The 25,400-nt window shown below is 37.9% G+C and overlaps 1 protein-coding gene across 1 annotated transcript in view; it reads right to left on the reverse strand.

The window, feature by feature from the left end:
• The window catches only part of agap3 (ArfGAP with GTPase domain, ankyrin repeat and PH domain 3), an 86,458-nt gene that overhangs the window by 49,334 nt on the left and 11,724 nt on the right, over window positions 1-25,400 (reverse strand). Inside the window, exons 3-11 of the mRNA XM_015008192.2 lie at window positions 22,651-22,738; window positions 19,243-19,328; window positions 15,837-15,978; window positions 15,543-15,677; window positions 13,640-13,767; window positions 13,257-13,412; window positions 8,282-8,365; window positions 2,389-2,493; window positions 41-212 (exon numbers count right to left, since the gene is read on the reverse strand). Of these exons, the coding sequence (XP_014863678.1) occupies window positions 41-212; window positions 2,389-2,493; window positions 8,282-8,365; window positions 13,257-13,412; window positions 13,640-13,767; window positions 15,543-15,677; window positions 15,837-15,978; window positions 19,243-19,328; window positions 22,651-22,738 (1,096 nt within the window). The remainder of the gene's footprint in view (window positions 1-40; window positions 213-2,388; window positions 2,494-8,281; window positions 8,366-13,256; window positions 13,413-13,639; window positions 13,768-15,542; window positions 15,678-15,836; window positions 15,979-19,242; window positions 19,329-22,650; window positions 22,739-25,400) is intronic.

Genomic DNA, 25,400 nt, shown 5'->3' on the forward strand with positions numbered 1-25,400 from the left:
GTCTATCATTTAGATTTTCTAATTCAGCAGGGACTCTGACCTGTGTTTCCAATACCAAGTTGCAGGGCGCTGCGATCCTTCGTTAGTCCGTTGGTTTTGGGACTCGCGCTTGGCGCCACAGTGGCCACTGCTCTGGGCGGTCGCTTCCCTGGTACCTTCACTGTTGTCCTCAGCAAATCAATCTCCTTTCCATGCACATTCTGCATGTAGTCCTACGGACATAAAAAGAAAAAAAAAAAAAACACAAAGCCCAATAGGAATAAGATGACATTCTTTGATGCGATACCTGACTAACTACACACAGTGGGCCACTGAGAAGAATCCAAGAATTACGGAAGAAAAACAACTTAAAAGACTATTCACTTTCCATCTCCATTATTCACAACCCACCTTAGACCCTCTACTAAGGTTGTGTGATGGTGGAAAAATGATTGTAAAGTCATTATACATCACCTGTGCCCACGCTGTTCCTCTAAATAGCAAGATGTTGGGCTTAATGAATGCAGACTGTCTCGGTCTTTTTTTTTTTTTTTTTCAATTTGCCCATTTGATTTGTTTTAAAGTGACTACTTCCCAAATGTGGGAAGCCAAGGTGAAAATCATCAGGCTCAGCAGAAAAAAAAACCCAGATAGAGGCGAGCTCGGCCTTTGCCGTCCCCCCAACGGCTCCTCTGCTTTATTACCGTGTCATAAAGCACTCATTTCTTTCCCAAGCCTCCTCGCTAATTACCCAGTGAGCGCTCTCATTTCATTTTATTGCTGGAATTAACAGCCAGATCGAAGCGTGCAAAGCTATTAAGATGTGTGATTAAGCCACATTCAATTAGTTTCTACAAACAATTTAATTGATGTAGCAGATAGAATTAACAGAAGGTGATTGTGTAGATGGCTTGGCTGACTGCGAAATTAAAGGTTCCCCTCTTCCACTCTCTGGCTGCCTCCCTCCTTTTTTTTTCCCTTTTCCCACTCCTTCTCTGCTCCACTGCTCAGAATGAGTTGGAGCCGTTACCCTGTTAATGTAACTGTCTGCCTTATTTCACCTTCTCCTGTAAGTCAACAGATTCATAGATTCATAGATTGCCCCGGTGACCTGTAATAGCTGTAATGATCAAGAGATAGCCTGTTTAGTCAATTACATACATCAGCGTAGCCCGGCACTGCTCCGCTTTAACTGCCTGTAAATTAAACCACTAACATACTGTCAGAGGAACAAGGCCACACACACGGTTCACGTCTCACTGCTGGACTGGTTTTGGAAGTTTGGGCTGTCTCATTAGACACAAAATGCTGCCTGTATCTTTCATTTGATGGGGCCAAATGATCTAAACACTTCAATCGCGGGACTGGAGGAATCACAGGTTGATGGGAGGGGAATTTGGAGGGGGGCATCTCTAAACGCAGCACAGGGCTCCTAAGCTGTCTGCTGCCAGCCAGCCAAGTGTTTAAGAGGTATTAGCGGCCCAGCGGGATTCTGACAAAGATGGATGTAGGAGGCTGGTCAGGCTCCGCTGCCATGCAGTGAGAACCATTATAAATAAAAGCCAGCGTGGAGTCCGGGCGAGGCATGTCTCCATTAGCCAGCAACATGGATGGGCAGCGCAGGAAAAGCTAAGATGACTGTAAAACACACTCTGTTTTTTATGCTAACTTTAGAGTCAAAAGGTTATCAAACATGCCTACTTTATACAGTGTCTTGCCTAACGTGTTCAAGCCCTTTGAACGTCTCCACATATTGTCCCATTACAACACACGCATCTATGTCTTGTACTGGTATTTTTGTGATCAACAAAAAGTCATGCAAAGTTGTAAAACTGAGGAAAACGTGATTGTTTTATAAACATCATGACAGAAAATCTGAAAACTGTAGCATGCATCTGTATTCCCTCTGAACCAATATTCAACAGAACCATTTTTTGCTGCAATGACTGCTGGAAGTCTTGGAATGTAACTCTAGCAACTTTATGCAAAGGTATCTGCAGGCAGTTTTCTTTTTTTTCATTTGATTTTATTTTGGGAGTATTGTAGGAAAGAGTTGAAAACACTGACAAGTCATACTTGTAGAAAATATCAAAAATAAAGGGTCATTTTCAGGCCTCTTCACAACTATGCATCTATCTAAGTTATGTTACTCTGTCACATGAAATTCCAATGAAATACATTGATGTTTGCAGATGCATGACAAAATGTGAAAAGTTTTAAGGGAGCTGAATACTATTGTAAGCCACTCTAAATTTTGCATATGGCTGCAATCCATATACTATGGTAGTATAGTAAATTATACTAAAGTTGATAACTTTAAGAGGATAACACAGAGCAGAGTAACACAACCATAATATACAAAGGAAACAGAAATGCAGAAGGGAAGGAGGGGAGGAGTTTGTAACTCACATGTAAACTGGGGTGGTAAGTGAGGACGCCATTATCGCACAGTGTGACATATTTCTTTTTCCACTCCTTGTTGAGGGATTTGCCACTTCGCTTCAGAAGGATTCCCTGTAAGAGAGAGCGCACCACGGTGAGCATATGCTCTTCCAAAAGCAGCATGGTTGATGATATCAGCCATTATGGATGTTAAATACCATAAAGCTGTTTTATTATTGTGGTTACAGACTTGCTATGGTGCTTATGTGAAGAATTATCTTTGTTGGCAAAGGGAAAAAAGTGAAGTGGCAACTTAATAAGCTAATTGGAAGCAATTGTACATCAAAACATACAAAATTATAGAAAATAATCACCTGTTTGTTCCTGTTCTGATACAGTCTGACTGGTGATAGGTACGAATATACTTTTGCTTAGATATAATATTTTGACCTTGCAAAGTTTCATTGGCTCAACCATTAGATCAAAACGAGAACAATCCAATTTGCCAAGCCTCCTCCTCTCATACATACACATAATAAGTTGAACTCTTGAAGACCCCAAAATCCTGGGATTAAGGAGTGTGATCTTTCCTCTTCAAAGGCCACTCACCCCTTATTCTTTTCTACTTTATCTTTCGGGGGCATTTTAGGGCCTTGGATGGTTTCCTTATCTGCAGAGTAAATCCACCGGTAAACAATGCAGTTCCTCTGCAGGAGGTGACCAAACGCTGCTGAGTGCAAGGGCCGGGAGGCTCTCCGGGGTTAAATAGTGAGGAGGGGCCCGCTTAATTAGAGGATTAAGCGGGGCAGTGTTTGTGCTTTTACAGCCCTCACCCATGTGAGTGTGTGTGTGAGAGGTAAAGAGGGGGAGGAAGGATGTAGTGTTTTTGCAAGTCAGTTCCATTCTGTGGCCTTTAATCCTGATTAACACATCAGGAAGAGGTGACCCTCGATGACCTGGGCACCAGGCTGTTTGCCGACAATCATCCTAATCCGAACCCTGACTCATCTGAGAGGGGGAGTTCTGATGACTGTCATGTGTGCTGGGACCAAAGTGTGAAAACTTTGGGTCCAATCAGTGTTTCTGTTAACCAGAATGCTGCTGAAAAGCTACAAAGCAGACACATTTGTGAACACTGTTCTGGAGCGAATAGACTTTGAAGCCTTCGTAAAATAATAATATTTTAATGGAGAAAAAGAAAAGTAAACATCCTGTCACCAAAAGCTTTGTGGATGGGGTCAGGAGGGTTGTTGCTTCTTTCAGAATGAAAAAAAATGAAAATAAATATTATAAAAACACTATTTTACGTATATAGGCCATGTCACTAATGTGGAAGCAGAAACAGCTGGATACATATTTCTTATTTTTATTTTTCAAAAAAAACTTCTCGCAAAGCCTAACCCCTTCGGATGAACTAAAAAAAAAAAAAAAAAAAAAACACAATTGCAAAATTCTCCTTGTGTAATTAAAAGTGATGATTTTATGCTTAAAAATTATATATATTTTTTATGTTAAAAAAAAAAAATCAGATATTACTTGCAAAGATATGCTAAGCAAACCTTGATGGAAACATGAGCAATAAAGCAGTACTTCAAATCCAAATGTAAAATATTCAAATAAAACAATACAGAAACATTTCTATCAGTTATCAGTTAAAACATTGGCAGCAATAGTATTATATTGTGGCATATTAATGTGGGTACTTAGTGAACGTACGAGCACAGTTAAAGTCATACAAATGTATTGTCCTTGTTAAGAAAAATTGATCCATTTACAATTCAAGAAGCTCCAAATGAAGAAAAAAAAAACACTATTGCAATTATGTCAAATATAATGCATAATTCTTCAGTGTCTGTGGTTATCTGTTTCATAAGAACTGATACTTTAGGGATTTCTTTTTAGGAAGAAATATTGTGTCCTTTGATCAATAAGTTGCTGACTGCTGAAGCTCTTCTCCATTCAATCAATAAAAGAACAGTAAACACTTTTTAAATGGCTCTCTAATCATACAGGGTAAATGATCCAGTCAAATGGCCTCTAGCAACTTCATAATGCATGTTTTACAAGCAAATATGTTGCTCATCTTGTGGCCTTACTGAGGCATACACAAATCTATACATCCAATCAGACCAAAGCTTGATATTATTTGTCAAAGCTGCGATGTGGATCGATAGAGGTGAGAGAATTGTGTGGATATCAGCTTTTTCTGTTTTTCTATAAGAAATACAGGTGCAGTTAAACAAATGAAGCCATCATTCAAAAGTATTTCAGAAGCACTTTGAATTGCCTTGTTGCTGAAAATGTGCTATATAAATAAAATTACCTTACCTTATTCAGTTCAACGACTGAAAATTGCATAGATTAACGTTACAGTGAAATGTTTCAAGTGTAACAATTGCTTACTTGAAAAATCTACATTTCGAAGCTCAGAAAATTGGATTACATAAGAATACAGAAACGCTATACTATCACCATTTTATAAATTAGAAAATTATTGGGAATATGTCTGACTAAACTGCTGACCTGTCCAAATTAATTGAAAATTGAGTGGAAGGAAAAATGCAAAAGCAACTGAAGTAACAGCAGCTTTGACGGGCTTAAAATCAAAGCCCTTTGAGGAGTTTCTGCTGGACTAGAGAAAATGTCAGCATCTTAAATGACCCGGACCAGACAACGCAGATGAGATGAGGGCTGCAGTTATAGCATCCAGGGCTTTCATTACACCGCAGCCAAGTCGCGGGCTGATTGCCAAATTAGACTGATTTGAGCACCGGCCCAACATTTCTTTCTTACATATGTTGTTCTTTATTGGTCTTATGCAATATTCTAATTGTATTTTCTAAATAACTGCTTCAAGTATATCACTTTGTGTGATAATCTGTTCTGGGTTGCACATTTTAATTGAATAACTGAAATAAATTCTTAATTACTGAGATGCACTTAAGATAAAATTAATCTATGACTTGGTGGTTAGTGGCAATAGATAAAACTAATGTCCAGAGGCCATTTTGGGGGGAAAAAAACCAAAAAAAAAAACCGCATTAGTTCAATTTTAAAAAGCTTCATGTGCGTCTACAGTATTTCTCCTTCAAATTTATACAAACGCAAAACACGAGTGTGTTCACAAGTGTGTAGGACATTTGAAAAACAGCATCAGATGTGCTGCTTGTGTCCACACAGTTGTCAGCTCAAACCCAGAAGAGACAGCCTGATTTCTCTCCTTTAGTTGGACGAGCAGGAGAAAAGCTGCATCCTGCCAACGTGGCTAACTGATACGTTGGCTCTTTGTGACACGCCAGGAGAGAAGGGGGTGAAATAAGTGTGTGTTGGGCTGGGGAGGTGGGGTACAGAGGGGGTTCTGTGAGCAGGAATGCCACTGATAGAGGCTCCTCAGCAGTGACTACATTGTTATCTATGCTCACTTTTTATACACTGGGAGGAGGAGCAGAGGGGTGTGCTGTAATTTGGTCTGATGGGGTGAGGGGGCACTGGCAATTAAGCTCACATTGATGCTTTGATCTTCCTGATTGTGCATTCGACCGGTCTGGTGATCAGAATGGAGCCAAACTGTTCCCATCACCAAAAAGCAAAAACAGAAAAAGAAACACTTCCTAGATAAAGAAGTTTAGTGTGTGGCTGTCATGCCAAAACTTGCCATATAAAGGAAACTAGTTGTGGAATATGTGCTAAATATAATTGACAAGATTTATAGTCGATTATACAAAGAAGAGTAATCAATTCAACTTGAAAACTAAATTCAAATGTAAATTCAACTGATCTATCAAAAGGTGAGTTTTACCAATACCAGATGGGAATGTGATGCTTCAAAGGTGTTCAACCAGTAAAAGATTCCATCTTTTCCTCCGTTGTGATATAATTTTCTCATTTTTAAACCCGAACAAGTGTAAAAAATGATTCAAATCACCACTTTAATATAAAAAGAAGTATAACACATTCTCTGTATTTTTAAGATGTTTAATCCATGATGAGAAAAATTTAGCATCACCACCACAGATTTGCCGTCGAAGAGATTTGGTATCTGTAATAAATACAAAAAAGGATGTTTCTGATTGAGTGCGGCGGCTTTCAAAGCCTCAACCTGCTATTATTTCTCCTGGAAAGAAGCCTTGGCAATTTTCTTCCAAAGGGAATGAGGAGGTCTGGCTCAAAAGGAGAAGGACATTATCCTCTATCATCTGCAGGTAAAGAGGATAATACAGGGCTACTGACCCGCTTTGAAAGGCCCTCATATAATCACGAGTGATTACTAATCAAAGTGTCCTTTACTTCTGCTCAGGTTACCGTTGTATACCTCCACAAATGATTTGGACCCTGTTCACTACTTCAAAATTGCAACATGTATGCCCATTAAAAAATATATAATAAGGGAATTAATAAGACAAACAAACTAATCAAATGAAATTATTAAAATTGAAGAAAACAAAAAATTCAGTTTTGTTAAAGTTTCTTGATTGAAAATAAAAAAAAGTGACGCTATTGCAGAAAATATTTTTATTTGCCACTTTGCTTCATTTCCATGTTACGTTGCATGGCTTAACTGGCAAAGTTTTAGAGCAAGTATAGAAATAACACAAATATTGTGTTTGTGTACTCTTTATTATTTAAAAATTCATATCCAATAACAAATGTCCAGCATGACTATATGTCAATTTTGATTTATATTGTAATATTAAATTAGAAATGACCAAAACAATGATATTCATTTGAGTTATCTTTTTATTATTGCAATTTGTTAAATTGAAGTTGTAATAACTGAAATCAAAGTTTATTCACAAGATTTAGAGAATTAAAAATGTAGTTAATGCAACTTCCAAAAATTAATAGAATTTATGCCACATTTATTGCTTTCATGATAATTTCGTGACAGTGGTTCTGAACGCAAATAAAATTGCTTACAGCTGTTAAATATAAACAAGTCTCAACCTGAAGTTGCATGTTTATGGAAGTCACAACAGTGCAACAAGATATAAATATAAATAAGCTAAGGCTGGTTTTTCAGCTAATGAATACGATAAGCATCTCTTTACGCTAAACTGCATAATTTATACAAATAGAAGATCCTGTCTCACTTTTTGTTATTCTGTGTCGCCATCTAGTGGCTTAATAAACACTTCAGAATCATTACAAAGCCTTCCCACTGTATAATAGACATAAATATATATACGATAACAGAAACATAGACAAAAAAAGTTTTTAGACTATAAAGAAGGCAAAATTATTACAATTAAATTAAGAAACCCGAATTTAGCCAAATGCATACATTTCTGTTGGATTTCTAGATAATAGATGAATATATATTTATTTAATCTATTTTTAAGTATTTTGATTATTTTTAGTGTTTTTTAATGTTAGCTTGTTTTAACCTGAAATGTGCTCAACAATCAAAGGCTGATTTATAGGTTGACTGAGTGTTTGACACAGAGAAAAAAAAAAAAAAACATATATATATATATATATATATATATATATATATATATTGCTATTTATCAATTTAACTTGCGGTTTTAAACACAAAGCAAAATTTTGTCATTAACTATGGCTAGAAACAAGTTTTGTAATTTGCTCTAAAATTCTGTAAATTCTTAAGTCTTAAATATTTATAATAAATGATGTCACTGTGGTTTCAGAAAAGTAATTTTGCAACATGTCAAACAAACAAACAAAAAAAACCTTAAACTAATGGGACTAATCTAGCAGCTTGTGCTATAAACAGAAAGTATGTCATAATATTTTTTGTTCTGTGTGGCCATCTAGTGGTGACAGCCTGACGTCATGTCTGGCTGTTATAATACAATCATCACATCACTTAAAATAAACAGCTTCTGTTGAGACGTTCAAGGATTCATACTTACCTAGGGAATTATGGGAAATGAAGTCAAAAACCAGTAAAACTGCTCACCTGTTTGATAGGTATGGCCCTTCCACTGCCTATGCTGTCTGTTTTACTGTCAACGCTCTTTCCTTGCTCACTGCCTTTCCGTGACTGCAAGAGAACAAGAGAGTCAGTCAGTAAGTGAAGCGACACACTGAATAAAAGGCAGACTGGGAGCCGTGGGGAAGTGGATGAAGTGTTTCTTGTATGTTGGGAGTGCGTGTGGGTGACACAGATAGGCTGTGGGTCAGAGGGCGGGAAGGGTGAGGTGAGGGAGCATGTTTCTTTTGTTTGTATGTTTTTTTTTTTTTTTGCATTTCTGCAGTTTTTGTGGGGAAACTCAGCGTTGCAAAAATAAAAGGTCTCAAAAAGAAGCTCCAAAAGAACACACAAGCAGACCAGCAGAACATACAGCAGGAACATCAACGTGCAAGATAAAAAAAAAAAAAAGAAGAAAAATATATAATAATAAGAGACCAAAACAAGACCACACTTGACACATCTCAACACAGAGGAGACAACCAAACATTGAGTCATGACTCAGCCCTGAAACCCTTCGCGGATCCTTTCCTTTGACTCACACCATGAGTGGGTCCTTAGTGAACCTGCCGACCCACTGCCGTGCTACCCAGAGAAGATTCATTCATAAGGGCTTTCACAATGAGTATGTTTTTATATACCAAGGAGAGAAGGGGGAAAAAATGTTATTATAAAAGTAAGGCTTTGGTGCAAAAGGTTCCTCCAACCTGTAAAATCTATTAGGACAGAAGTAAGTTTGCATATTCAAACAATTGATTTCAGAGTTCATCAGTATAAAAAGAGTATGGCAGATCCTGTTGAAGGGAAAAAGGGGTGGTTATAAAGAGGTTATCACATGAGAAAATCAACAACCTCATAATTCCCCTCCCACCCCAACACAAATAAAGAGATGAGGTACACATAAGGACAAACAGAATGAGTGTGGTATGGTCTCACTCAAAACATGAGAGATGTCCAGTCACCAATGGAGAAGAGGTACAATCTGAGTTCAAGTAAACCAACTCTGAGGTTCAGATTTTTTTTCCAACATTTTATTTTTTTTTTGTTCATGATGACTTGTTTTTTTTTTAGCTTCTATACAGACACCATACAAAGCAAGTCACAAATTCACTTCAAAATATTCAACAGATTGAGCCAAACATTGCAGTTCCCACAAAATATAGGATGGACAATAAAAGGCATTGTTTCATATATTCCTTATACGTATGTACCTTTTTATAGAGTAGCATTGTAAATAAAATACAATACAAGATATACAGCAGTCTATATTTTCGTCAAATCCCTTCTTTATGGTAGAAAAGTGATTATGCGAGAGTTCATAATCTCTGTACCAAACCAAAACCGAGATAATGAAAAGAAAAAAGGAACTTAAAGATGAAAAAGAAAAATAGATCTTCGAATAAATAAAGGGAAAAACAACACGATGTTTAACTACATTCATACAAGTCGGTGCAACCCAGTTTCATTTGTTAGCGACTCTCAGTATAATTTCTCTGTAATATACCTCCCAACCCTGACAGACTGTGCTAACCTTTATGAAGGCCTTCATAAAATGTTCACCCAAGCTTCTCTAATCTAAAAAAAAAAAAAAAAAAACACCTCTGCATGATACATTTACACCACATTTTTCCATTGATTTCGATACTTGAATATGCCCTGGAAAAAACGTGAACAAATGAAAGAGAAACAGAACAAACAAAAGAAGAACAAAAGAGAAAGAAAAAAATAATTAAAAAAAAAAAAAACAACTTGGCACCTCTAGTTCTTGAGTCCGCATTTCTGGAAAAAAGGCCGTGTGATGTCATGTAAGGAAAAGCTCGTGTCCTTTTGGTGGCTGGATAACAGTTCCAAGAGTGACTTGACTGTACAGTGTGTTTATTGTATGGCATATGTCTGAATGAGAGCAAAAAGGCAGAGCGGAGCAAAAAAGTTGGACGGGGCATTTCCAGAAGAGTCCCTACAGTCTGTCTCACTCGGTGATATTTGAGAGTCTACTTTTAAAGCGCACTCAGAAACTCCACTGGACTCGATTTTTAGCCGGCTTTTGGACGCAAAGTCCTATGGGTTTCCATGTGCATTACCCTAAATGTGTTAAAGCACTTAGGGTAAAGCAGCAACAAGCTGTAAGTCCTCACCCAATAATCTCCTCTCTATCAGGTTTGGCAAAGCAGGGGGACTCTTTATTTTTACCCATCATGCTCTTCTAATTCGGAAGGAGTTGGAAAGCCCTTTTTGTTGAAGAAAGGTTGGAAACAGAAGCACAAATCTGCAAATATTAAAAAACAGTGTCAAATGGTTATTTGTTCTTTTTTTGTTGTTGTTATTTTTGTTTATGTTTGGTCTCATACGTGAAGATCCAGCAAGAAATTAAAGAACAAAAATATGAAATGGAGCAACACCGAGGGGCAAACGTTAATAGATTAATGCAAATGAATGGTGCAGCAATGATGTTAAGTATAAAAAATGGCATCATATTTGTTTAAGTTTCTAACAGTGTGCTTTTCAACACAAATAGGGACGGACAATCTGAAGACCACAGCAGAACCACAGACAAGTTGACAGAAAACAGAGAGTTTGGAGTTTTTGACCATGGAAGCACTAGGAAAGAATAATGTGTGTTGCACTGACACCTAGTGGCAGAAGGTGGTTATGGTCAAAAGATTGGCTTGAAATGGTTTATGGCTTGTGAAACTGATTTGTGAGGGCGGTGGTGAGAAGACAAAGTGAAAAGATCTTCTGATGGAATGGTTTGAGTCTTAATTGCCTACTTTTAACACTCAAACAGTTAAAGAATTGAGAAGGAGGGCCTTTTTTATGAATGGGAGCCAAATTCAGGTGCATGTATTGTTCTCTCACATATAATTAAGTTTAGAAAAATGCACACCATCATATTTGGGTTTTTACATTTCAAGAGTCCCAATGCCAGTGCCATGAAAGTGTCATTCTTCATGTCTGGGTAATAAAAGTACTGGACTTTCCATTTAATGGCTGTATGAGTTTATCTACCAATGACATTAAGGCATACTTTGTATCTTAAATTGCTTATACATGAAACCTCTAAAATCACCATAAATTAAAGCATGATTGTTATTCTTCAGTCTCTCTGTGACTTGGAGAACTGGTGTAGTAGTACTTGTAGCTTATGGAGATCTTTTTTTTATGTTTTTGATAGGGCAAAGCTAAGAAAGTAAGATCCTTAACACTTGTGTTGAAACATTTTCTCTTTGTGTTATTTTGCAAAATGCCAGAATGTTTTCACACTTCAAGTCTTCCGTCTAATGAGCCCATCTCAATCTTCCAGTTTCAATGAAGAAATGTCGACAATGCCCTCGTAACGTTCCGTCCTCCTCCTCCTCCTCCTCCTCCTCCTCCTCCTCCTTTCCCTCACCCTCCCTCCTCCCACCCTTGGCTCGCAGCTCCTCAGAAGGTCATGAGCTGAAACTCCCGCTCGGCCTGCCACTCGGGCACCCACACTGGGTAGGTGGCGTGCTTCGGCATCTCCATGACGCGGACGGGGAGAGGCTCATTTCTCTGGTGGACATGGTTAGTCACTACCTAGCAGGGGGGGAAGGGAGACAACAAGGGGAGCTAGCACCAGCCTGTACTGCTCGGGGGCCGCATAAACCTGCGGCTCCCAAAGCAGCTGGGGTGAGAGGAACAAGATAGAAGGAAAGATACAGATGGAAGGGGTGGGGATAGATAGGGAGGTTAGAGGAGGAGTTAGCTACAAAGAGAAAAGAGAGAGCGTGAGAGCCAGAAGGCAGAGGTGAAGGAAAAGTGTTGATATGCAAGAAGAAGTTGCAGAAGGTAAATCTCGCTTAGCCTGATCTTTTTCTCATAATGCTGGCAAAGTTCGGCAGAAGAAAACAAATGAACATCATAAAACCTAAGGTAAATGTTAGATGGTACTATAGGCACTAAGAAATTCTCTGCAGTTGTTTTGGATTGATTGAAGGATTTCTGTCTTCTGCAGACCTTCTTGAGCCACCAGAAACAAAGATCCGACTATGCAAGATTGGAAAAGTTAGCAGCAAAAAGGAGGGAGGGCAACAGGAAACAGGACGAAAGACAGAAAGTAAGGAAGATAGAGAAAGAAAGAGAGAGAAGAGAGAAAGAATAAAAGATAGAAGCACAGAGTGGAAGGAAGAAAGAACGAATGAAAAGTTGTAAGAAGGAAAAGCAGGATGAAGGAAAGGAAGAAAGAATGAAAAAAGGAAAGAGGCTAAAGCCAAGGAAACAGTAGTGGTTAGTGCACACAAATGCTACAGGTTAGAGCAAAGGGCAAATATGACAGGACACGGGATAAATAGCAAGCAGACAGGGATCGGGAGACTGGTGTCGTATTTCTTGGCGATCAGAATCAATTGGGGTCAGTATTCACGAGCTGTCCAAATTGTGCAAGAGCTTTTCTGTCTGAAGGTGGGCAGTTGGAGGTTGTAGATTTGCCTCATTAGCAATGTGTAAAATAGGCTGACATGAATTTTTTCATTTTGCTTCGTGCAATAGGACAGGTGCTGAAGAAAATAGTAAAGCAAAAATTAACAGGGCCATTTCAAAGATTTTGACGATGTAAAGAGCCCAGTTTCCTATTGGTGACATGAGAAACTTAATCCACTCACTACATCCAATTAGAAAAGAAAAAAAAAAAGAAAGGTACATGAATTGATGTTTATTTCCACAGTGCTTATCTTTGATATTTGCTTCAAGGCTGAGTGTTTTTATTTTTTTTGGCCCATTTTGGGGGTTTAATATGAAATCTTCAAAGTCTTTTACTCCTTAGCCCATTGTGCAGTTTGAACAAGATGCTGTCTTTGCCTGACTCGTAGGCAGCAGCGCTGGCTTTGAATGCATTTTGAGCAACCTGTCTCCCTCTGGTGGAATAAAAGAAAAAAATGTGTGCTTGGCGCCGTGCCCTCTAGTAGTGTGAGTGGGTGTTGCTTTGCATCAGCTGTCGCATACTTACTGTGAAAATATTGGAGCGCCGCTTCGACTGCTTGCGGATGGGCGTGGGCGTGTTGGAGGCAGCGATGGTCTCAATGCGCATCTCCCGCTGACTTATGCTGGGGGTGGAGGGAACAGAGGAGGAGTAGTCGCTGAACGCACCCCCACCATTGGCTGCCTATTGGGAGTGAGAGAGATTAAGAGGAACCAGCAGCATCAGAGAAGATCAGGGTGGAAAAGAGAGAGGGATCGCAAAGAAAAAGGAATAGAGGGTCAGTTTGGGACGATGTGATAAGAACATCAGTTCAGACACCTAAAAACAAGCAGTCATGAGTAGCAGGATAATTGGTCTTAATGTTGTCACATATTGAACATCAGATGTACGTCGGGCTGCTGTGGGCTTACCTGGTTAAGGTGGACAGAGGGGATGGATGCGGCTGGCACTGAAGAGTGACTCGGAGAGTTAGGGAGAGATTTGCATGGACCAATAGACAGCTGCTGCTTTTTCCTCATGGCCACAACCTTCTGGGCAACTAGTGGGGGAAAGAACAGCTCTGTTGACTGGCGACACAGTGTAAGCATGAAAATGTGTGTTCTGGTATATTGTTACAACTTCATTGAAAATACACAGATGAGATTCATCATATATTGCTTAGAGATACAACTTATATATATATATATATATATATATATATATATATATATATATATATATATATATATATATATATATATATATATATATATATATATATATGTTGCCTATGAATAATTCCATAAAACAATTTTAATTAATTTCTCTATAAAGGTAAAGGGGAAGTTAAAGCAATACTGAAATACACAGAAAATATTAAAAATAAAAACATAGATTTTAAAACACAAAATGCTAAAGGGATGCGTCACAATGTGATAACTATAAACCTGTTCATCCATTCTCTTTGACCCAAATGTCTAGTTATCCAAATTTTCTTGTAAGTTTCAGAAATATTAGGATATATTGTAGATATATTAGGAAATATTGTAGAAACTCTCTCAGGTAAGGACTTAAGGCTTGTGAATGCATAAATTAAAAAAAAATACTACAATCACTTTTATTTTTCTGTAACAGACGATAATTCCAATAACCCACATTCCATATCCCTCTTGTACAATTTTTGGTCAGGCACGTCTGTAAACAAAAGGAACTATTTCCAAGGAAAGTAACCTAATGTTGGCCAAATGAGACAATGGTAACCATGTGAACAACTCAACTTGCTCTGTAGCATGTGAAAGCCATTATTTGATTCACAGCACACGTGACCGGGTGGGCTGGGGAGAAGGAGGAGGAGGAGGAGGAAAGGCAATGCTCACGGCTGCGTGACATGAATTAGCATTGAGGGAAGGAAAGAGATGATCTGAAGCTGCATCGACAGCTGGGACCACAACGCCTGACTGCCTGCTGTAGCTTCGCAAATGCGCAGAGAAGGCAACAGTTATTCGGAGTGACTTTTCCAGTCACCAGGCACTTGTTTAATTACTTCATATCGGACTTCAGGAGGCAATTAAGGCAGAGGGAGAAGACAGCATGACTATGCAATGCAAAAATGCATCAACTGACACTGAAATGTGCAGTGAAAGACAAGCTACCCTCTCAGATGTTTCCTGAGAGGATGGCAAACCTTCAAACAGGCTCTAGGTTTAGAACGGAAAAAAAAAAAAAGTTCCACAGTCAAGGCAGCCGGATTTCCAAATGGAAGTCTTATTACTTTGAAGATTAATTTTGGAAGAAATCAGAGTTTCAAGGTTCTTCATGAGACACTTCTAAATAATTCATAATTACCTGATCTTAAGGTTACAGTCCCACATTTGCTTTGAGTATTTTGATTCCATAATTAATAATCACAGTCCTGGCAATAGTTTTTAACTAACCAGCATGTGATTCTTACCAAAATATTTATTAACCCGTCTGCAACCCAATCTTGAATAAAATATAATACTGTGATGTGTTGCTGCTTATATTAAGTAAACATAAAAGATTAAGATCAAAATCATTGAATTTTTTAAATCTATTTTAGGAGCTAGGGTTGCTCAATAGAGCTAATGCAGTAAAAGTGAAAAATACCCCAACATTTCTATTACACTTTTATAAAAGAGACTATTTTGGAAACTAAAGGCAAAAAAGTTGAAAATAAAACAACTCCCATTACATAAAATATACACAAAAATCTTTAGTGCAAAAACCTCAATACAAATCTTTAAACATAAATAAAACATAAAAAAATAAAAAAATTTAAAAAAAAGCACAAGGTCTTTAAATATTCCCTCTTACCATCCTGGAAGACTCTCTCCACATTCAGGCCATAGGTGGAGCAAGTCTCGTAGTATGTGCAGCGTTTCAGATCGTTAGACAGCTTTCTGGCCCGAGAGTCATCAATCACTCTGGGATTGGCTGCACTGATTGCATCTACCAAAAGAAAAAAAAAAAAAAAGATCCAAAGAAAGACATCAAGGTAAGTGTTTATTACTAGACTAGAAACATACAGTATTTTATGGAAAGTAATTTATTTAAATTCCAATGTTATGTGAAATGTGTGTGTATTCACGATAGATATACGACAAACACCTTGTGTTCCAACGAGGACCATTGGCACCTCCGCTGTGTTTCTGTAGCTGGATAGGCGCAAGAAGTAATTGTAGACTGTCTGGAAGCTGATCTCATCCTCCAGGCTAAAGACAAAAACCACTGCATCCACCCAGGCAGCAAACTGAGGACAAGGCAGAGACCAAGCACTGTATGTGTTATGAGCCACCTATCAAAGGTTTTAACATTATCAGCAGAAAATTTACTTATGGAAACAAGTGTGTTTTAATGCAACTGTGGTTTCTTGTAGTTGCGACACGATCAAAATCTTACATTTCTGGTGTGGTAAAAAGACTGAGAACTGACTTATTCAAAGATTAAAAACATGATGCAAGTTTCTAAAAAAATTGATTTTTTAGACGATTTTTCTGTGTTTGCTTTTTACTCTGTGAGATTATCAAATCATTAAAAGGCAACCATAAACATAACCTTTGTGACAACACAAGGTAGGCAAAAAGATCTCACAAACCAACGCGTCGTGTGTTGATCTAAAGAAACTCAAAAACAGTCGAGAAACTAAGTCACTGATGCATATCAATCTGGAAATAGTTACAAAGCCATTTCTCCCGCTTTTCGAGTCTAGTTAACCACAGAGCGAGCATCCACAAAAGGAGACAACATGAAACAGTGGAAAATATTTCCAGGACTAGCCGGCCTACCAAAATTACTCTAACAGTGTAATAACCATCTGACCATAAAAACCAGAAAAAACATCTAAAGCACTGAGGGCCTCACTTGTCGCAATTAGCTAGTTTTTGTCATTCAACATTAAGAAAGGAACTGGGGGAAAATAGTCATCAATAAGAGAGTTCCACACAAAAAAATAAACCCTACAAAGAACATACTAATTCAGTTTTGTAATGGTCTACTCAAGGTTCACACCTAAATCCTTGAAAACCCTCCAAAGAGCCCAAATTAAAAACAAAGAGTGAGCCTCCATAGCACTGTAAAAAAAAATAAAATAAATAAAAAACCTGTACGGCAAACGGTTGATGGCAGCTGTCGTCACCAAGGAGCGGTACGCCCACGTATTAGATTTAAGAGACAGATGCTTTTTTTCACATAGGGTTAGGTTGATTTGGACAGTTTCCCTTAATAAGTGAACTCATGAACTGTATTTTGTACTTATGTACTTATTCATGTTATCTTTAAAACGTGTTAAATGATCCAAAACACAAAGGTGTGCCAGTAAGCCGACACAAAGAAAACTGGCATGAGCCAATTGCCTGTTCCCAACACTGGCAGTTTGAATGCTACATTTTATCTTGCTAGTGCAGTTCATAAACTCCAACAGAAGGGGGTAGTATTGTAACAGACTTTAATAAATTCAATGGCACAGTGATTATAAGCCACTACAAAAGCTGCATGGTTTTTATATCCCCACTGTACATAATGTAACAAAATGTTATATTTATTCATATTGTCTGCATAGTTTATGACTGCATAGTAAAGAAATCCTCCTGTAAAGATAAGAATAAACTACTCATCTACAAACATCATTACTGTTTCCAATATTATTAAGCAGAGCATGAGAAACAGTAACAATCCAATAACACACCCTCTCCCTGAATGTACTTCATTTAGCCTTCACATTTGCAAGGATTTCTCCAGTGGCACATCAAGCCTTTGAGTCACAACTCAGAGTGGGAACATGACGGAGGCCTTTTATTATACCACTAATTACACAGGCAGCTAAAAACTGAGCCAAACTCATATCTATCCCTTTATCTTACGATGCAGTGCACAGGAAGAAATCGGAGCGATTTTCTGATTAGGTGTCAACTGCTCCTTAAAAACAGAAATAAAACATAGTTTATGGTGTTTTCCAGATTGGAAGATTGACACAGTGGGTATGTATGACTCAACTAAGTTTGATGTTGATATGTGAATTTTTTTTTGTGATTTCATAGCAAATCATTTGAAAATTCTTGTTCACTGCAGCCTCAGAAAATCTAAAGAAACCATTTGTAAAGGCACATGTGACATATTTCCAACATAGCGGTTTATTACATAGCACAAAGGGAAAATACTATGTAAAAAAAAAGAAGAAAAACACAACTCACCTTAAAACATCAACTATTAAATTTATATGATGACATGATTTCAATACTTCACAAGCGGATGACAAGAACAAATGCTGTTTTTTATTTGCTCCTGTAATGCTTGTCACTACCAACGTAAATCTTAGCTCGTTCAGCCACCTTAAACCCAGCATCTGGTCTGTTAATCCACCTTCTACCTGTCACTACTCTTCCCCCTGCCTTGTAAACTCTTTCTGCTGCCGCTCTGTCACAAATCACTCCAACCTGCGTGCGCTCTCTTTCTTGCTTCACCTTCAGAGACGCCTCATCTTTCCATCTCAAGTACCAAAAACTCATCCCACATCTCCATCTCTTTTTTGAGTATTCCTGTCTTTCTTGTAACTACATTCATTGAAGAACTTGTACTGTGTACTCTCTCCTACTAAGGTCCATTCCTCTATTCAGATGTCATTTGTTTCCTTTTTGCTTTAGTACGACTCTTCCACCATCATCTTGCATCATGTCGCAACAATTCAGTTTAGGTTTTCCTCAATAATACAGTTTGGGGAGAAAGAAATATTCAAGATAGACGTCTTTTCTGCAATTGTGGTTCAGTCATTCAAATGAAAATAAGACTGATCTCTCCCCAACTGTAAAACATCGTCAGGGTTCCTAATGTCTGGTGGGATAATATTAATACAGATAATGGACCATTGTTATGAACACAGGACTTCTAGTCATGACATTATCCTAATAAGGTTTTCTAAAAAGAATTGATATTTCCCCCCACTAGTTTTATAGTCATTCCACTTACATTCAAATTCAATTCAAATTCAAAAAAAGTACCTCATTGATTCCAAACGGAAGTTAATGAAATTAGTGTCCGCAGTTTCATAAATAAGATTAAAATCTTTTCTGATGGAACTTTGAAACAACATGATAGAAATGGCTAAAAACACCACTGTGGATCATTAAAATCGTAAATAACAGTTCGATTTCGAAGTAGGTGCCATCACAATGGATACGCAATGTGAAGTCAAACATTATTACATTAATTTGAAACAGTTGAGCTATATCACTACCTTTTTTTTTCAATGACGTGAATAACTTTTTGATATGCATACATCTAGGAAGGCTGAAGCTGTTCCTTGGAACAAAAATGATTTGCATGTGGCTGCTTGGTGTATTTTATCTTTCTCTACAGCAACCTCAGGGTGTTGCCGCTTGCTCCAAAATATCCTTTAGAGGATATATCATGGACTGTCTCAAACAGTTTGTGTCTGCATGACAGCTTCTCAGACTGCCTCTGTTCAGAAAGCGTTGCAGCTTTAGAGCAATGCGATATTTTCAAGGATCAGCTCCTCTACCTGCAGCTCTGGAGGCCCTCCTTCATCTCTGATGAGAAGCAGGTAGCTCTGTCCGTCCACCACAATTTCTTTCTTGAAGCGTCCACCTGGAGGAAGACGTATTACTGAGATTATGTTTGAAATGAATAATAACCAGGCACTTACAAAAAGAAAACCGTGGAGCTGATGTCTTGCACACGATAACTACAGACGTATTATAAAACAGCCTTTTTTATAGTGCTTTTAGAAATGAACATGTATTGACAAACCTAAAGGAAACATAGAGAGAAAGACAAACAATCACAAATTCGATATTAAAACACAGTTTGATGTGATTCATGAAGGTGTGCTGCCCTTTCCTGCTTTAAACCCTCAGCATACTGTGTTGTCTGGATCATATGCCGACAGGAAACCGGGTCCCTCTGGAGCCAATTATGTGGGGGAGAAATTGCCATTAAGCATGTCTAATGCATAGCTGCTGCAGAAGCCGGCTCTTTGCCACTATTACTGCACCGCTACAAGTCAGAGAAAGGCCAAACTTTCACTTCAAAAGCCTCATCAGACTGCTTATTCTGTCTGCACAGCTTCACTGGATGAGCCAGAATTTAATCAAGAAACTTTCTGCTCTGCAATGAAACCTCAGAAATGAAATATTTTGAGATAAAAGCCATACTGAAACATGCATTACACTGAACTGGTGCTCATGTCAGACAATGTCCAGTATTGCAGAGTAGATACAACATTTGAGTAGGTCTCCTCCTTCTTCCCCTCACCCCCAATTCTTTTTCTGATATGAATATGTTTTTCCTTGCCACTAGCAAACCCAGTTGAAGATAAAGAAGAGACCAATGGGAGATGCATGAAGAAAATTAGATTTTGCACATCATTTGACTGGTTCAAGATCCTGCGGAGATTAAAAACATTCAAATGAGAAAGTTGGCCGACTAGAGATGTCCCAAGGTGTGAAAACGGTGCCTTATGAATACCAAAAACACACAGAAAAAAGAAAAAAAAAAGCGCTGAGAGCAATTTGACAGGATTGAATAATGCAAAGCTCTTATAATAGTCATGACAAAACTCCATAAAAACATGATGCAGAAGACAGCAGAAACACACACATTTTATCTTTAAAACAATCTGCGGACAGTGTTGGGGGGTGGGTGAGGGATCGTTCCATTCAACCAACTTATTAAGAACTGAAAGGTCACAGTGGGAAAGGGCCATAAAATAGCCAGGGGCTATAATTTTACAAAAGGTGGACAGTATTTCCTGTTTGAGCAAGCAATAGATATCCACTTGAGTCTCACTTCCATCCTGTTAAGTCCACTTTAGCCTGCCGGGCAAACAGAGGATTCTCCCAGCCACTTGCAACGACTCTCAAGACGTGCCTGGATGCTGGTTGTGTAATAAAGGGAGAGAGATTGATGGCATCGCAGCAAGCTTTTCCCCCCTTCTTGTTCTTTATTTATTTTCCTGAAGTCGCACAGCTTCGAAGCTGTTCTCACAAAGGAACTCACAGACGATTGATATGCATGTTTGAGTCCTGTTTGAAGAGAAGAGGCGGATCTCATTACAAAGTGGGATGCGGAGAGGCGAAGACTTGGTGCAGCGCAGAGTTTTTATGGACTTTGGCAGCATTTATCTGCATACGCCAGATAAGATTATGGGAATCTCGGAAACGAGTTATGTGATGAAAACATACGGCTCCAGTGAAAAGAGGGAGGCAATTTGGATGTGAACCGTCTCGTTGCATAATCATCCGGAATTATTCCCTATTTAGAGACGAACGAATAAATGGCATCCAAGGGGGAAAAAAAAAGCCTTAGTACCCCTTAATTCTTTCCATGGTCACGAAAAGTAAATCCGAGTGCACGAATTTGCATTTGACTACGGCAATCGTATTGAAACAGGTAACTACTGAGAGAAAGAGCCCTGTTAGTGAGCGTGGTTAACACGCAGCAAGCATACTCTGCTTTACACAGAGGCTCAGACCTTGACACTCAGCCACAATCCGACGGAGTGCCATCCGGTGTTGCCATGGCAACACACCCCGGTACCTTTTTTCAGATATCATAGCAAAAGCCCTGGAACAAAACAGCGAAGAAACGGCTACAGCGAAGCCTCTTCCTCTTCGTCTGTGATGCTTTTTCAACGTGAATACTATGAACTGGAGAAAAGCCAGCACAAAGAGCACATGTGAGGCTGATATGTTGTATCAGTAAGATTTTAAAAATAAATAAATAAAAAATAAGAAGAAGGACACCAAGACAGGAACTGACATTTTTCCCTGATTACAGCAACAACCCCTCGCCCTGTTTTTTGCAGCATTTCCACCATTGATTTCTCAAGGACTAATTAAGTTATGCATTTTTCCCCCTTTTCTTTTCTCCCTTGGTGCAGAGAAATGCCAGAAACTAATTATGTGCTTCAAGTTTCATCCACACTATAATTACACTAAGATAAAACACTGCAAAAAAAAAAAAAAACCCTCTTAAAGATCATAAGTTAACTCTGGGTGCGCCAGCATCTTCGTGGATTTTTGAAGGATGGACCTTGCAGGGCAGCAAGAGGGTATTCTGATCATTATTTGTCCTTGTAGAGAGACTTTAGCTAATCTGGTTTACAGTTTATTATCACAATGAAAATGATCATTAACAGGCTAAATAAGACAATAAAAAATTCATTTGACCTTCCCTATTTTAACAAGAAATGGAAATGAGCTTTGCCTTTATCTCTCCAGTTGGAAAAATAATAATAAAAAAAACCCCACTACATTTTCTAACTTAATCTCAACAACACCCAAACATTCTTGTAGAAAGTAAACAGCAAACAGAAGAACCCAACTCGATGTAAATTACATAATTTACTCCGAGTATCAGTATTGTTTGTTTTATTCCTCTGGGGGGGGGGGGGGGGGGGGAGGACACACACAAAATGTTCCTGCGAACACCCATTTCAGTAGAGTTTAATCTCAGAATGCTATGGGATTAATAACAAGGGGTCTGTGTACTAATAAAGTGCCAAGTATATCACATTACAGCTATAAAAGAACACACAAAGCTGAAAAAGTTGTACATTTTATTATATTTTCTGCAAAATATAAACCACATGTGAGATGAGCTTGAGAGAGAGAGCTAATATAACATAAAGGCTTGCCAAAGCACAGCAAAGTGGTCAGTTATTTTTCTGAATTTGATATTTTGTAAATATCAATGATTAGAATCTATTCTACTATAGGAAATAAAAACGGGGAGTGCTTTTTTATTATTGCTAAATGCTCTAACCATGCTCATTAATAATGTATGGCACAGAAAAACTCTGACCAGTGCATCCATAGTGGTGCTTTTAAGTTTATAACTGCCTTAATGTTTAATAAATATAATCCAAAGCGCGACAGTATTTTGCTAGCCATCTCCAGAAGACTCTTACCTTCAGGAGACTCCTCCTGCACATATGTGCCTGTCAAGTATCGGTGCACCAGGGCAGACTTCCCACTGGACAGATTCCCAACAATGCCCTGAAAGGACAAAAGCAAAAACACCATGATCATTATCAACGTGGCACATTGCAAGAAGAGAAAATAACACTAGCCAATAGAAAATAAATTCAGCAAATCTTAATTTGACTACTAAAGCTGTTAACATTTCTCTAAAATGCATAGGTTTCAGCTGAACTGACGGGCAAAAGATTCTTTTTTTTTTTTTTAGATTTTCACTAAAAGCTGTGACATTCAAAAACCTCTAACATGATTTTTGTTGACAGCGGCTTCACCACGACGTTGCATCTGATGAATAAACATTGTGACATTCTGGATTTAATAAATACAATTATAGGGTGGCGCATGTTGGAGAGGCACATTTTCTCTTTACACTCAGTGTAAAGACAAATAGTATTAAAAAGGAAAAAAAAGCTGAAAAAGTTGTACATTTTATTTGATATTTTTTTTACAATAAAATAAATGTTAGTGGAAAAAAAAGAACTAATACAAAATATCTTAGCTGTGTACTGTGAGAAAAAATCCTTTGTATAAAATGTGTTGCAGTTCTTATGCCATTGTAACAATGAAACATATTGCAGCAACTAATTTGTATGCAATATAAGCCGAGTGTTTAATCTTCTCCCTAATGGCGAAATACCAACATGATTTGTCACCTCTAGCTGCACAATATATTGAATCACATCACCTCATTTCCACTGCAATATCAAAGTACATAATTCTGCAATCACAGAACAGCTGGAATTAAATATTCAGCAGTCTCTAGTATGTCAGGTCCTATGCATTAAATGTGTTGCTTGCAAATTATTTATTTGGTCACTTTGATACATTTTCACACATGTTCATATGTTGTAGAACTTGGTCAATCAAGATCATGACATTCAGGGTATTTGTTGGAGACAATACAGTTATAGGGAAAAAACAAAACAAAAAAGAAAACATATAAATCAAAATTTCTGCAAAATTTAACAATCACATCTGTGCAATTTTAAGTTTGGTTGGCACTGACCAATGATCTTTTAGTAGGAAACTCAAGACATCTGATATTCAGTTCGCATCATAGTAAGCGCCATCACGTCCAACTGACAAGACTTTTTGGGGTAGACAGTAAGACTGAGAAGAAGTCTCAGAGTTAGCCGTTTTCTCTCAATGAGATGTTTAAATGCACCTAAGGATATGCAGAGAGATTTCTCAAGATATTCAAATAGGCAGAAAATAAAGTGCAAATTTTCTGCAAAATATAAACCACATGTGAGATGAGCTTGAGAGAGAGCTAAACTTACAGCAGATAACATAAAGGCTTGCCAAAGCACAGCAAAGTGGTCAGTTATTTTTCTGAATTTGATATTTTGTAAATATCAATGATTAGAATCTATTCTACTATAGGAAATAAACACGGGGAGTGCTTTTTTATTATTGCTAAATACTCTAACCATGCTCATTAATAATGTATGGCACAGAAAAACTCTGACCAGTGCATCCATAAGCAACTAAATTCTAACCTCATTTGATTTTCATCCCATTATTGTTCCAACGTCAACATCTGCATGAAGCCGAATAAACCCACAAAAGCAGGTTAGAAAACCCACTTAAAAGTTTCATTTTGTTTGAAGAACGGCAGCGGAGGCAAAATACATCAACAGAAACAAAAGTAAAAGTAACACAGTTTGGTTCTTTATTAAGGCCAGGAGAGGTCCTGTAATATCCAGCAGCTCAGCTGCAATCACTCCTCTGCTTTCTCGTGCTGGTTTCTACACCAGACTTCAATGTAATGCCTCCAGGGTGAAACGTTGTGCATGGTGGGCTGATGATGCCAGCATGTCTGGGAAGAACAAAGGATGTATCACACCTCGTCTCCTCTGCTCGCCATCTCCTTCTTCTTCATCAGATCATTAGTGGGAGTTAAAGTCAGGTATGGCTCTAATTATAAGCAAGTTTGATGAAAAAAAGAAAAAAAATCTGCATTCAATTCAAGATGTGGATCAGTTACTCTAAGTAGAATAAACAATAAATAAGCAATTGGTTTGAGGCTATGTACACTAAAAACCATGAGTCAACAATAACCAAAAGATAAAAAAAAAAAAAAAAAAAAAAAAAGACTGAATGTGCCAGAGACCCAACGATCCTGCTGTTTTAACTGCTCAGCTTTGTGACCTGCTGGTATATGGGCTTTTATTAAAACAAAACGTCACATCAGCGGTACTCCACAACCAGCTTTTACTCTTTAGAAGTGTTTCGTACCTATCTGGGAACAATTTCAAGTGCAGAGTGGATCAAAAGCTGGAAAGTTGGGATTTACTACAGCAGCAGATGTATCAGATTTTTTTTCCTACTTAGTAATGGTCTGTTCAGTTATTTCTCCAGGAAATGTTTTTTTTTTTGTTTTTTTTTGGTGTAATTAGAAATGTCCTGAAAATTGGCTGGTGACTAAAATCTGTTTGACCTTGACTTAACTTAAAACACTACGTTTTTACCAATCAGTGAACGAAACATAATTCAACACTACTGTGTTGTAGTAATAAATACACTGTTGTTGACACCTATTACTGACAGAAGAAACTGATTGATATCAGTATCTGAGTTTATGAAAGGCATCAGTGAAAGAACAAAGACGTAAGCCATTTAAAAGGAAGTTTTATTGTGACATGTTGAGACATGTCTGTGGCAATTTAGGCAGTCAGAA

Source organism: Poecilia mexicana, unplaced genomic scaffold (genome assembly GCF_051168715.1).
Source record: "Poecilia mexicana isolate PSO_F unplaced genomic scaffold, ASM5116871v1 scaffold_17, whole genome shotgun sequence".
NCBI lineage: Eukaryota > Metazoa > Chordata > Actinopteri > Cyprinodontiformes > Poeciliidae > Poecilia > Poecilia mexicana.